General features: G+C 32.1%; 2 protein-coding genes across 2 annotated transcripts; one reads left to right on the plus strand and one right to left on the minus strand.

The window, feature by feature from the left end:
• LOC133187306 (uncharacterized) lies at positions 1-1,848 on the minus strand. The gene is made up of 3 exons (XM_061322667.1): positions 1,351-1,848; positions 422-568; positions 1-171 (listed from the first exon to the last, which is right to left on the minus strand). Exons 1-3 carry the CDS (start codon positions 1,544-1,546, stop codon positions 11-13), a joined length of 504 nt encoding a protein of 167 aa, XP_061178651.1. The 5' UTR covers positions 1,547-1,848; the 3' UTR covers positions 1-10.
• A 368-nt stretch (positions 1,849-2,216) lies between these two features.
• LOC133187307 (uncharacterized) lies at positions 2,217-4,582 on the plus strand. The gene is made up of 5 exons (XM_061322668.1): positions 2,217-2,262; positions 2,734-3,153; positions 3,468-3,658; positions 3,786-4,017; positions 4,132-4,582. The coding sequence occupies exons 1-5, from the start codon at positions 2,217-2,219 to the stop codon at positions 4,566-4,568; spliced, it is 1,326 nt and encodes a 441-aa protein (XP_061178652.1). The 3' UTR covers positions 4,569-4,582.
• Positions 4,583-15,948: the final 11,366 nt, after the last annotated feature.

Raw genomic sequence — 15,948 nt, forward strand, 5'->3', positions numbered from 1 at the left:
AGTTCGTAATTTATTTGCTGGCGACTTTTCCATCCTTTCTCAGAAAATTCACAATAAGCAGGACACCGGCCACTGTGTATAGTAAGAACGCCACCACACAGAAGGCCCAACCCCAGGAGAGGTTGTTCAGGAAGGCCCCATAGATCAACACTAAGAGCAGGATAAAGCCACCTACAACACACAATCGACTTTTTTTTCAATGTAAATATATATAGAAAAAGAATTGCTTTGTTATGATGAAGACCCTAAAGTGAATGCAGGACATTAAAAGCAATTATATTTTTCTTTAAAATTAACATTTTTTTAATTTCGATTTTCTCTAATTCGTGACTGATCTAGAAAAGTCAATAGGGAATACATCAGATGTAATACAGATTCTAAGTCAGGAATGAAGATCTCCATTAATGAATTTTGTACAAACCTGTAACAAAACAGGTGACTACGGCAGCGATATACACGATATATATGCTAAGCTTCTCTACAAAGATGTACAACACCAGAAGGACTATTGTAGCAATGGATCCTATAAATCCAAAGACTGCAAACATTCGAGAGGCTTCAAACCAACCTGTGAAACATACCAAAGGATCTTAACTAAGGGAAAATGAAAAATATGTTATGTTTATAGTTTCATGCAAAATGATGTAAAACCGGTATTTGCAGGAGAGTGACTTTGACTCTCACCCATGTTTAATATAAAACCAGCTAAAATATCTTCCTTATCATTAAAGTTTAAATATTTTGACTAATGAATGTATGTGGATAAGAAAATTTTTTTAAAAAAAGTATAAAAATAGAAAAAAAAAATGTTTGCATTTAATAAGCATTAAACCCTAATAAAAAATAACTATAGTTAACTATACTAATAGATTACTTAGTTAACTATCGTTAACTTAAGTAAATACTTTGCTACATGATTCACTGTGATACTTTATTGGAAATTTTAGGGTCTTAATATCTCTCTAATTAATGGTGTAAATTTGAGAAATACTAGTAATTGTGAATAGACAAGTTACGTTTACTTTTAATACCTAAAATTGCATGTAAATCTTGGAAAAAATGAAAAATAATAATTTTGAATTCTCATTAAATTTACTTTTTACTATAGTAAAAATTGCCATACTATAGTAAACTATAGCTGACTATAGTTACCTACAGTTTACTTCGGTATTTTTTGCTGGGAATTTTTACACGGCATTACACAATCTACTTACAATTATTAAATTAGGCACCAAATTTGGTAACCGTGTCGTGATGTCACACAAGAACGTATATAAGGTATGTGTAAAAAATACTTTATCAACTATTAAGTGATTCATTTTTAAGAGGTAGAAAATAGAAAATACTCACTCGTCAGATTTTTTAATGAGTAGTCCGTGCATTCTGAGCCTATACAAATTGACCAAAGGCCTTCATGATACTTTTTCAGTTCAAACCAATATGGTACAGAGAAAGCGATGAGATTGATAACAAATGCTGCAATTACTAGAACACAGGATATTTTCAAAAACAGTGGGGTGTCTATCAATCTTTCTTTGATCCCCATGATGGACAAAAATGCTACCGACTCTATGTTTGGTCGTTCTCAATGTTTTGTCATCACAACCGTATGCATAACAACTGGTTCTATGTGTTATGGAGTCCACAGCTACGCTGCAGTCAAATTTTCTTTCTTCCATTCAAATTTCTTATCAGTGTTTTGTAAAATTTTCCTTACCAGGATCCTACAAATGAATGGTGTATAGATAATTCATTTGGAGTTTCACCTTTAGGTTTACCTTTCATTGTGATATTGGACTTTCATTCTGTTAATCAAATTGTGTGTTTACCTATAGTCACATTAATCAAGGTTCTGTATTTCTTTGACTGAATTCCATCAGTAGACACATTCCCGCTATATACCTGTGTATCAGTTCCATAATGTAATGCAGTCGGTTCTATGCTTTCGTTAAGGATAATTTGTATACAATTGTCTTCATTTTTATTTAACAAAGAGTTTATTCTGAACTTTGACCAATTAAATTTTAATTCAACAAAAATCAATAATTTTCTAATTCATAGCAAAATTTGAAAATCTTAATGCTATTCTTTTAAACAGCAACGTTCAACAAACTACGTTTCTGCATGTTGAAAGATAAGAGAATTAATTTGAAAATCTTATCTCTGCCCAAGTGCTCATGATCATTTTCAGACGACCGAATAAATTGTTAAGAAATATGGAGGACAAGATTTATTTATTCTTTATATTACTTTCAAATACAGGTAATGTAAACATGTAACTTATGTTTTTAGGTAGATTGCAATGCAAGAGCCCTATCACTTTTTAGATAGAAAAAAACTAGTATGTACATACAATAATGGACATTATATTAAATTTCAAAAGGACATTCTGATATTTAAAAAAAAACATACACAATGTATATATTTTTTAGAAGAATGTTGTCTTAATTGGAACTGAAATATTCTTCAATCACAGTTTGGACTGTGAACATATCTGTATTTTTGATAAGTTTATTCACAAATAAATAAATTTTCACTTTTTCGAAACATATGATTTATGTAGTAAATTCTCTGGAAGTAGAATCTAAGATTTGCCACACGTTTTCCTGAACGATTATGAACGAATTCAACATAAATCCCCAAAACACAGCTTAAATTTACTAATTCCTGCCTACTGACCTTTGTCTTTAACATTGGGAAAATCTTTATATTTAGGTCTTATTTTCCTTTCAGTGTTCTGTCAATTTGCTGATAATGTGGCCTTCACTTTGGGGCAGACCAAGCACCTATACCTCAGCCATGGAGAACAGATAGCCTATAACAAAGTCATTACAAACAAATCAGCCACGTTTGATCCTCAGGGTTCCTTTATATGTAGAAAACCAGGAATTTATGCCTTTCACTTTTTCTCCTTAGCACATACCCAAAGTAAGATTTGGATAGAACTCTATAAGAACACTAACTATATCTGTTCTGTGTATGGGTATACCTCACACGGTTATGCAGATGCTGGAAATTCTGTTCTGCTTCATTTGAATTTAAATGATCACGTGAGTATCCGAACTCACCAATCATATAACACGACACTCTTTGGAACGGATGATGAAATTTACACCACATTCAGTGGAATATTACTTTCTTCAGACTTATTCGGTACGGACTCTTTTCAAATATATTACATTTAAGCTTTTTAGAGGACAAACTCATATTTATAATATCTAATGATGTCGACAACATATTAAGTTGTTAGCCAGAAACAGTTTTATCTTTCATAACTAACAGATGTATACAAATGGCTTCAATACATTATTTCATGATGATACATATATATATATTGACTTGAAGGTAGACACAAATGCTGGCCGTGTTAAGTTGCATTGTAGTTCATTCTAAGTTTCTTAATTATTTTGAAATGGAATATAAGTGTCCGTATTCTCAATTTTCAAAAAAGGATTGTTCCTTTACAGAACATGCCTATGAGGATGTGACTTTCTCTATGGGAATTGATCATCATTTTCATGCAACTAACGGAGAAATTGTCAAGTATAACAAACTCATCGTTGAAAGTGATGCATACAATCCACTTACGGGTGTATTTACGGCTCCGGAGGATGGAACATACATTTTTCACTATCATGGGCTAGCTCAAAATAATCAGGTAATCATGCGACCGCTTTAAGGTTCTCCTCACTGGGTCTAGGTTTCTGTTATAGGTTAGACAACTAACTTGTCATGATTTTTTTTCTGATAGCACTATTTCTTTTAAACATGCATACTCAATTCAGTTGATATGGTTAGAGCTGTACCACAACAAGGACTATGTAAATGCTGCGTATGGTCACACGGTATCTGGTTTTGCTGATGCTGGTAATACTGCAATACTGCACCTTCGTTCAGGTGACCATGTGTATATTAAGACTAGAAATAACAGAGCGGTTGACCTTTTTGGAACACCAAACGAAGTCTACGCCACTTTCTCAGGGATTTTGTTAGCACCTATAACCCACGATTCCGATGGTAAGTATCGAGTGATTGGGAGGTTTTCAAAACGTTTTCCTAGGTATCCTATAATTCAGTGCATTCGTATGGTGCATGTTTTTAGAGTAACTTCTTTATGAATTTAAATTTCAGATTCCCAGTCAGAAACATCATTTTCTGCTGGCCTTTCCCACCATTTTTCGGGAACCACTCTCATTTTTGACCGAATTTTCTCAAACCGCGGAGGAGGATACAGCCCAGCCACGGGTTATTTCACCGCAAGAGAGAGTGGTATTTATGTGTTTCATTTCCACGCCCTGTCCCGTTCTGATGCTAAAGTCTGGGCGGAGTTATACCATAATTATCACTATATCGACTCTTTGTATGGTAGATCTAATGGAGAGTTTGCCGCCGGAAGTAATGCTGCAGTTTTAGATCTGGTGTCTGGTGACACCGTCTTTTTAAAATCTAGACAGTCTACTAACTCTTACTTTGGGGCGCCAGATGAAGTATACTGTACTTTTTCTGGTTACAAAATAAACTTGGAAGAACAGATAACTATTGGCAATCCAGGTCAAATAATTGGTTAATTGCAATAAAACGTCATAAATCTTTATCTTGATAGTTACTAGTATTTTCTTCGTTTTTTAAGAAAGGAAACACTGGACAAATGTCAGGATTTCAACGTCATAATTCTTCATAAATTTTACCATACAATAGTTTTTCCAATGTATGAATAAAAACGTAGTTATGTAAAGTAAACGTACAGATTTTTAAGCTCGATGAAGATTGGTTAAAGGATGGACGTAAAAAGAATTCACGAGTAATGATTTTAAATTATAGTATTCCAGTAGGGACATATGGAAAATCAAACAGTCAACGTATATCTTAACGTAGTTCAGTCGATTTTGTCCATGTAGATAACAAAAAGAATCTGGGATACAATTTTATCATTATTCATGCTTATTTGGTTTCTTTTCGTTTTGTTTTTTTAAATTCTGGGGGTCGCCCGCGTGGCGCAGTGGTTAGAGGGTTTGCTCTAGAGTCGCGGATTAAGGTTGATCCTTACGCCGCGGGTTCGAATCCACTGTGGGACGTGGAGACCAGTCCTTCGGATGAGACTGTATAAACCAAGGTCCCTTGTCGCAGTAGGTGTTGGCACGAAAAAAGATCTCTCACTGCTCAATGGCTCTGAGTGCCGAGAAGAGGTTAAAATTTGCAACCCTCCACCGGCAAGTGGTGGTAGTCTCCATATTAGTGAAAAATTCTCGAGAGGTACGTTAAACAATATACAAACAAACAAAACAAACTTAATCATGGTGCAAGCGAGACCTTAGCCTGAGCATACACAAAAATAAATAGAAATGGAAAAAATCACGACGAATATGTTTCATGCTGCACTGAATCACAAGCATGCAGCAAACTCTACTTTTGTTATAATTTGGAACGTTGTCAAATGTTGTCATTTTTTATAATATTCCTGAAATGATTTTCATCGGCTTATTCAAGGTGTAATGCACTAAATATCGTTTTGGTCTTTGGGTTACGATACCGAAAGTTGGGTGTTTTCGTGTTATCATAATGTGACAAGAAAGACGACTCATGCTTATTCAATATGTGTCTATCTAATTTATAAGTAATGTGACCTATTGCCAAGCATATTTGCTTACAAAAAACTTATTTAATGCAGGTAGCGCAAAGTAATTTTTCTCATTTCCCCCCGTCCTAAAAAAAATGAACCAAAAGGTGAAAAATAAATACCTCGCGATCTGTAGTTGTTAGGAAAAAAACGTTTTACTACATTTTCAACAGTAAAATATTGCAATATATTAATGGAATAAAAGTGATATTAAAGTGTGAAAAAGTATCAAAGTTTTGTTTTTCCAAACTCTCGGTTTTCCTGGCCTTCACGCAGAGTGTTACTCAAAATACTCACCAGCCCTTTATAAGATTACAAGAATAAATAAAACCACCCTGACAGAGACAAAAACCTGCTTAATTTCCTTTCATCTTGGGTAACAATATTTTTCACATACTTATGAAATACACCGATTCCGCACAGTGCGATGTGGGTAACTAAACATACCCCATATCAACGTCTCGGATGTCCGAAGAACCAATATCATGTATCAGACCAGCCTGCAAAAAATCCTCGGGCCTTTGGCCCTCTGGCCCATATGGGGCCACTTGGGCTGACATGATATAAATGGATTTTAAATATTAATATTCTCTATTTCTGAGCATGATTTAAGATTTGAAGTGATCCGTGATGTCTTGCAATGATAACACAAGCTTTTTACTCTATTGAAATAAAACAATGAAGTTAATATAGAACCTAAATCACTGCATACAACGGGTAATGCGGGCGAGTCGCTACTAAGTACGGGGGAGGCGTTTTTAAGGGGGTAAATTTTCACCGCTTCGGAGTCAGAAGGGATATAAGTCATGTCTTTTTTTTCGTTTTTTTTTTGTTTGTTTGTTGTGTAACGTCCCTCTCGAGAATTTTTCACTCATATGTAGACGCCACCACTTGCCGGTGGAGGGTTGCAAATTTATACTTATGGTCGGCACTCAGGGCCATTGAGCAGTAAGGAATCTTTTTCGTGCCAACACCTACTGCGACACAGGACCTCGGTTTATACAGTATCATCCGAAGGACTGGTCTCCACGTCCTTCAGTGGATTCGAACTTGCGACGTAAGGGTCAACTCCTTACTCCGCGACTCTAGAGCAGACGCTCTTACCACTGCGCCACGCGGGCGACCTTTTTTCAGTATTTGTAAGATGTATTTACAAAAAAAAAATATCCCACGGAAGACAGCAATAGCTAGCTTTGTATGGTCATTCATATACGTCTAGTATTCTCAAATAGTTCTTATCTTTTAAATGCAACAATTAAAACTTGACGTAGTAATGGGTCGGATTCAATTTTTAAAATTACACATCGGCTTTTAAGTCATTTCATCTAAAAGCAACCACCCATAAAAGGGTTTTTTTTACTTAAACAGGAACAATAAGAATATGATTGAAAGCTAATTTATTTGCACTTTTGAATCATCCAAAACACGTTTTGTTGCTTACATTTTAAAGGTAAACTACCAGCGTTAATTTAAATAAAGTGTAGAAAATGTTCGCTCTTCGTCATATTATTCTGAAAAAAATTAACATATTATATAAAAAAAAAATTATATTTCATATGATCAAATAGAATTCATAATATCATTATAAATTCAACATGTTTGGTCAACACCGAGCAATCTTATAAAGGTAACAAACGTTACCTCAAAACATAACGTCCTAACTCCACCTCTTAATTTCAAAAACAGTCTGTAGCGCCCCATCCATTCATTTAAAAAGTTTCTATACCACTTTACATCACAAGCCTTTGGATTGATTTAATTTCACACCTCTGATGTTTTGGAGGTCCGTGTTTGCTCTGCTCCTTTTTTGTAATGTTTAATGGACTTTTGAGCTTGAATACTGTTCGTTATCTCCATATATTTCATTAATCCGACTGAAGAAAAAAGGGCATTTAAAAAGATGTGGAACTTCCCTGATAAGATACTCAATATAATACTAATTAATCAAGGGATTTAAAATTATACTCTCTCATCTTATCTCTTCACTTATAAACGATCTACATCACTACCAACTTTCATTTCGAATTTCCGTATATTTCTTAAGATATGCTGAAATCAAGTTATGATAAAAGTCTGCGTCCTATTTTTTAATGACCCTTGTACATCTGGAAGTTTGGGAAAATTCCAACCTCCAAATGAATGCAGGAAGAAAGCATCTGCCAAAATAGATTTTAAATATTTCTTAAAGTCACAAAAAGCTTAATTTTGAGAAACTCAGTTGCTTCAATTGCTTTGATACAATCCAAAAATATATTAATTTACACGTGATTCTGTGTGTTGTTAACTTTAAAAGGGGAAAAATCTCACGGAAGTCATATTGTAATAATTATTTGTTAGTGGACATATTCAATGGGAAACCATTTACACTTAAGTGAACAAGAAGTGGGTTATCATTGAATTGTGTCAGTTAAGCTATTTATTAAAAACGTAAAGATACTTGAGGACCCTGTAGTGTTTGGTCACATTACAAGTATTTTTTTTTCGGATGACAGTCAATAGGAACCTATGTATACATTATATTTTTGTCCCTTTTTATTTTAGAGATATGTAAAATTAATGAGTAGGACATTATTGTCGAATAGAAATCAAAGTCGCAAATTTTTTAAAAAAAAAAAAGAGATTTTTTACAGACATAAAATTGTTAGTGCAAAACAATCCTTAAACAGGATGGAAATTATATTTACTCATATCATCAAATACATTGTATTACATCAAAGGAATATGACCCAGTAATTGAAACTGCAACATGTTGTAAATACTCGGATAATTTACGCAATAGAAAAAGTGTCAATATATTGAGGAGTGTTTACATGACCTGACGAGGTATTTGTTGTCTTTCCTTACATGTAATGTAAATGGAATCTTTTTTAACATTGATTCAAGGTGGTAAGCCCAAAAATAAATAGTCAATGATACGTTTTTCGCTTTATTTTACTAATTAAAAACATGTCATGTAGTCTGACTTTGATAATTTTATATATAAAAAAGAATTAACATTTTGGTGGAGTTTCTTTATTTATTAATGTAAAAAAAAAAGAAAAAGAAAAGAAAACTGTATTAATGTAGGCCATGAGGAAATTGCCAATGAAATTAACAATTAATTAAAATTCAGAATGGGAAATTACTTTGTTAAAATCACTTTGATTCTACACAAAGGTACTCTAAAATTGACATTAAAAGGATACTGGACTTCCTCTGACAACATTTATGTAGTCTACAGCGACAAGGTCTTCCAACAAACTTTTGGAATTCCGAAGGACACTAATTGTGCTCCTTTATTAGCCGACCAGATTTTATATTCCTATGAAGCAGAATTTATTCAAAAACTTCTACATGAGAAGAAGAAAACAATTGCCTTGACCTTCAACTTGACATTCAGATATATCAATTAATATTAACTTCCATTCATGTATCGACTACCAGATCTGTTTCATATTCGAATGTTTTACTGGCTCTATATAATATATCACAAATATTGTCATTGTCTGGTGGAAAAAGAAAATCCTTCATTATTGTATTTAAGAACTTTGATATCAGTTAAAACCAGAAAGTAACGCGGAGATTGCATAACTGTTAAAGACCTGGCAGTCTACTTTCATCATGTACACATATTTGCTAACATTGAGCCAAAATGCCGTTACAAAGTTTTCATAGGCATAAGACTTGTATCCTTTTTTCTATAATATCGATTTCGCTTTTTCTTTAGTTAAATGTTACGATTTTCGTATGTTTTATACCGTAATTGGTAAATAATGTATATCAGGATATAACTAGGTTAATCTACGTGACCGATGGTTACTAATACATTTATGTTTGTTATTGGTATATGCTTTGGCTGCTTTAAGTCACGTTCTATAGGCAAACGGAAGTAAGGATTTAAATGATGTGCACTGATATGGTAAATACATGTATACATGTATTCATTCAAAAAGAAAAAAATATCCTTATCTGCAGATAAAGCTGTAATTGCATATTTATACGGACAAATAAAAAGTATTATGTGTTTAAATTTGTGACAAAGAAAAACAGGATTTTTGCGGAGTAAATGAATTAATGAGGTCAAGAACACGGATATTTTACTTCTATATGACAGACCCTTGCAAAAAGATATCTATACTGAAGTTCATTTTTGATAATATTTTTATAAGTAGTTTTAATAAAAGTTTATGTAATTGTATATATACGGGTAAAAAAAATTGCTACAGATATACAAGGGTAAAAAAATTGCAACAGAAGCTGAACATAAGTTGAAAACATATGTTTACATTAAACTAAGCATCATTATCAATATTTGTTCGTATCATTAAAAAGGCGTGTTCTGTACTCATGCAAACAACAGTCATGTTGAACTTGTGTTAATGAACGGTTCGTGTTAATCAATATTTCAAATTTGAAAATTGGAGGATATGTTTAAACTTGTGAGATTTGACATATGCTTAACATTTATTTGACGTTTGAGGAATCTAATGGTAAACAGTCTGCTAAAAGTGCATTTACTTCTCATATGTTTAACGTTCTTTCAACATTATATTGCTGGCTTTATTAGGTAAACATAGTAAATAAGTGGAAACCTTTATATTTTATTTATTTCCTTTTTTTATTTCTGTCACAAAGTTTCTTCTTTCTTGAATTATACTGCCTTCAGCAAAATAACGAAATGCTATTGTCTGGCAATTTATTAAGAGTTATTTGCTGTAATTACTTGAAATAAGTAATAATTTTATTCAATCATTTCTATCAAGTCATACACTCAAAAATAAAAACAATTATAGGTTGAAATGCTACCAAATAATAGATAAAGATCTTTTCATCACATACATAAGACGGAATGTGATCTCACAATTAATGGAGGCAAGAAGAAAGCACCGGTCAAAAATCAGAAACTATTTCTTGACCTGAAATCGCAAAAATTATTTTACAAATTTAAAATTGATAAGGATAAAAATGTCCCAGAAAGATCTTTAATTAATTCTTCCTGCTTTAAACTTAAAAGGGGAAAAATCTCACGGAAGTCAACTTGTGAATACTATTATTTCTATGATCTATTATATACCTAACGTGAATAATAAGTGGATTATAACTGACTCTAAAAATGTGTTATAAACGTCGATCGCCAAGAATAGATATAGTTTTTATCAAAAATGTCAATACACTTTAGGATCTTGTGGTGTTGACACACATTGCAAGTGTATTTTTAAGATAGTCAGTTGGAAACTATATGATTATAGCTGCTCTCGAAGCGAGCTCTGTATATTTAGACTTTCGTGTAAGAACAGAGGAAATGTGCATTTTTGTGTGAAACTTTCCCAGAATACTTTTGCTACCATGATTCCATACGATCATGGCGAAGATAACACAGTAGTTCCTGCAGAGACCTTAAAAGATTAAACAAATTTTTCGTCCCACTGTATTCTAGGAATGAGTATATAAAAAATTCTGTTCCAGGGAAAATCATTTTTGGTGGTAATTTCAATAATAGAAAGTCTAGTTTTACTATTAAATTGTTGTATGTTAGTTGTAAACACAATTTGTCAAATTAAGGATTTCTCATTGTGTTAGAATAACTGTAAAGTTAACATTAATTCAGATTCAGATTGTCTGTCCGGCTGTCACAAAAACTTCAGATTCGAAATGCACATCCGGTGCATCATAATTGATACCGTATATGATTCACATTCAGATGCTCACTCCTCCATGCCACTTGATTCCACCTATGATTTTAGAGGTCCGTCCGGATTTACTCTGCTCACAATTGAATTGTTTATTTGAAGTTCTGAGCATGATCAATGTTCGTCAATTCACATTTCATTAAGAAATTGAACACTCGTAGAGACTAGTTAATAGGTATCCGACATCGAACATTTCATTTGCTGTAGGGGGGGGGGGGGTCCAAATTCCTTATAATTCCCGAGATAAGCTGAAATCAATTTAAATTGACCTATTTTTTTTACTCGAAATTAGCTTGGACCTCTGATCGTTTACACTCATTGTAAAGCGGAAACGATGGGACGAATTTTTTCCCATGAATTTAATCTATACTCTCTGAATATTTGCTTTTTACCACTCAGTCTCTACAAAATTTTTATCTCATTTGATCTTATTGTCTCACGTTTTAGCGGTCTAATTCTTATCAAAATCTAAATGTAAATACTGTAAAATCACATATTTCCGTGGTGTCAAATTTTCGTGGTTTGAAGGGAAAAAATTGGTTCATGGGGATTTAATTTCGTTGATGAAGATCTGTTTAGAGTTGCGTTTATAAAATTTTACATTTCGTAGTAGACATGAATTTGTGGTCCTCTTTATTGCTCGAAAACAGCTAAAATTAACCCCCACGAAAATTAGTAATTTCGCGATAATACATTCCGGGAAGATTTAATTCAATAATAGCTATTTTAACATTAGTATACAACATGGCTTAACATGATTGATTGATTGGTTGTATATTGTTATACGTCCCATTCGAGAATTTTTCACTCATACAGAGACGTCACCATATACCGGCGAAGGACATGGCAGCAGACGTTTTACAATGTTTTTTTTTTCTCGAAAGGAATTAATACAGACTTAACTTTACGATATGGAGTAAAAAGATCACTTAAAATGTTGCTAGTTTGTGCAAATACTATGAAACTGTTCGCTGCAATTCAAACACCGTCTGTATACATGTGAATGACCAGGGGCCCAAGCTTATTTCGCGTAAAAAAAAAAAAGGTCAATTTAGAAATTGATTTCAACATATCTCGGGAAGTATACAGAATTTCGGAATGAACTTTGGAAGTAATGTAAATTTATATGTGAAAAGATATGAATAGGAAGTAAAATTTTAGATTATTTAATTTAAAAGCATTTAATTGGCGAAAGTGGGTACCCTATGTAAGGACTTCCATACCTTTATCTTTTCTTACACCCTATTTTTTTTTTGTACGAGCTAAAGACCTGTGGTTTATGCATAACAGTTTGTCAAAATCACACAAACTGTGCCTACAAATGTACGTGCATGAAGTATGTTCATAGACTTTTACGTTTTTTAATGAAATAAAATAAACAAAAAATAAAAGAAACAATCCGCATTAAGCGTTTTAATTTGCTAATCAAGAGAAATACATTGTACACATGTATGGAATCATGCATGCAAATGTCATTAAGATATTTTGTCTTCTCATATTATAAGTGATATATAAACACATATTGCAAGTGATGTATAAACACATAATGTAGTGATATATAGACACTTAGTGCAAGTAATAGACACTTACTAGTATTGAAAGTAATGTATAGACACATATTGTAAGTAATTTATAGACACATATTGTAAGTAATATATAGACACATATTGTAAGTAATATATAGACACATATTGAAAGTAATGTATAGACACATATTGTAAGTGATATACAAATAGTGCAAGTGATGTAAAGATATATATTGTAAGTGATAGAACAACACATACATGTATTACAAATAATGTAAAGACATAATGCATCTCATGAAAAAACACGTAGGCAAGTGATATGCAGGTGATAAAAGTATATTGCTACAGAAATAAGGGATGTTGACAGTAGAAAAGTTGAATTTATCACGTTTATCATAAAGTTTTATTGTTAGGTTACTATTAATGTCTCTTTCTTATAAAATATCCAAATATGAAAAAGATGTACCAGACTCTGTGATATCTTGTATCTTAATTTCACTGGGATGTATCGATTCAACATATGAATGGAAGTAACTATTGTTAATTGATAATACCTCGATATATCTAAATGTCGAGTTGAATGCCAAATAAAGTGTCCTCTTTTCATGTAAATGTTTTTGAATAGATTTTGCTTCATATGAATACAAAAATAGGTCTGCTAATAACAGGGCGCAATTGGTACCCATGGGAATTCCGACAGATTGTTGGAAGACCTGATCTCCAAAAACTACATAAATATTGTCAATCAGTTTAATATCTACTTCAGAGTACTTCAGTCAGAATGATTTTACTAAAATAATTTTGCAAATGAACAATGTCAGGGTATGTTAATTTACCAGTTCCATTTTTATTGAAAAAGCAGCTGTCAGTTATGTCAAAAAGCCTGGACTTTAATTTATCGTGGGAAATGGTTGTATAATACGTTTTGATGTCATTGATTTTGGTAAAATTTTGTGATTTCAATCACATGTTCTCCATTTTATACATTCACAGTTTTGATTTGAATGGAAATATTACTAGCATATTCGTGTAGTGTTATAGAATATAAGATATTTTAAGCTTCGAATCCTCAAAAAAGCTCTATTGTAAGGTTTCAAAATTAATCAAAGTATCAATTAAAGTATTTACTTAAGTATAGTAAACTATAGCCCCCCCCCCCCCCCCCCCAGTCTAGAGTTATCTAAAGCAAATTTTTGCTAGAGAATGCCGCCCTCATGCTTGTGCATTGTTTTGATTCCCTAAATATACATGTAAGACTAGAACTGTCTATTTGTCAAACTTCATCTATGTTCCTTTTCTATCATTGAATTAGAGGTTCTATATGTTGTAATTTACAGAATCAACTTGTCTTAGATAAGATAAGAAGCAAACTACGGTGCACTTTCCTATGACATAAATTTTAGATTAGGGAAATATTCACGAAGTTACAGGGACCATATCACTTAGCTATATTACATTTTTAATATTTATGTCTTTTTTGATTTCATATTAATAAATTAGATCATCCAACAATTTTCATATCATTTCATATTCTACTAAAATTTATGATATATGACAATTTACAATGTATAAACAGTATGTTTAAAATTAGGACTTAAGATTTTGTCAGATATACTTTAGATTCTTTGTTACATGTGTTAATAGTTATTTTAGTTTCTCGACTTAAGGAAACAACTGAATGCTGTCAATATCTAGTAGAAGAACTATCTGAAAATCTCTGTTTCTTTACTTACAGATCTTAATTCGTTTCATAACCGAGGAATCATTACATTGACATCATGCCAGATCATTCTAACACATGATGAACATGTTCTTAAAAATCAAAATAATGATATGAAAAAAACTATACAAACATAAACTGAATTTGTTACATTGATCAAACTGAAAAAAAATCCAGAATATTTCCTGACATGAAATCTATCGACTTGAATTTCATTTTTCTTTAAAAAACATAAATAGAGCAAATCTTACAAAGCAACAACAACAAAAAACCCTGCAAAATTGACAATGAATTAAGGTCTGAGATAGATTTTAATTCTTTCTAATAGAATTTTTTTTTTTTTAATTAAGGCTTCTTTCAAAGTTTAAATTTCATGTTTTATGCACTGAAAAATATTCAAAACAAACAGTAAAATTATTATTTCCTTTGTAGTGTTAATACTTCCGTTTTTTTAATATTGTGTTATAAGTGCACCAAATACCTCTGGAGAGAAAAAAAGAATCCCAGGGAAAATTTACAGATAAATCATATACAATGAAGTAATGTCTGACTGAAATGTTGATCTGTTTACTTTTCCGTAAGATACATTAACTATTTCTATAGGCTGGTTTAGATTTTTCACGTTTCCTGAATGCTTTATGAAAACCTATTAACTCCCATTATACTAAAGGCAAAATTTATGCATTACGTAACAATGCTAAAATAATAGAATATCTATTCCAAAAGGTATTCGCATATCAGGATTTTTCTTGTTTAAAAAAAATGGAAAGGGGGAAATAACCTACAAAAGACACATGTGTAATCTTTTTACATTATATATTTCTTTTGAACAGGATAACGATATAAAAAGATACGTTTTCCCTATAGAATTCAATTTGCAAACCGAATCGGTGTGTAAAAAAGAATGTAAAAATTTGATTTCCCTATACAATCCTGTATCCTTAATCAAGAAGCTCTCTTAATATCGTATCAAGGTGTACTTTTTACTGAAGGTTGATATCTTTTTTTTCAAGTACTATCTTGTTTACATGGTACACATGGGAAACAAACTAATATTAATATGAAGCAAATATGATTTTGTAAGTTATGAAGGCAATTATGTCCCTATGACAGATTTTTTTAAATTTATCTTTGTGTTGACACTGGAGGTCATGTATGAATTTTAAATAAATACATATTTCCTGTGTCCTTTTACCGACTATAATTGTTGTCGATTGTTCAATCTTAATAGAGATTTGACATTATGATCAGAAATATATTGCTACTGTTGTTCTGATATTTATAATGAATCGGTAATATATCTGCACATCTTCTATAAAATTATTAAGCCTTAGACATTTATACACCAACCTTTGCTTAGTTGATTACTTGATCATGACTGTACTTTGTGCACTGTTAATCCCTTCATTAGGACCA

Source organism: Saccostrea echinata, unplaced genomic scaffold (assembly GCF_033153115.1).
Source record: "Saccostrea echinata isolate AGI-Se365-2 ecotype Australia unplaced genomic scaffold, CSIRO_AGI_Sech_v1 ptg000014l, whole genome shotgun sequence".
Taxonomy (NCBI): Eukaryota; Metazoa; Mollusca; class Bivalvia; order Ostreida; family Ostreidae; genus Saccostrea; species Saccostrea echinata.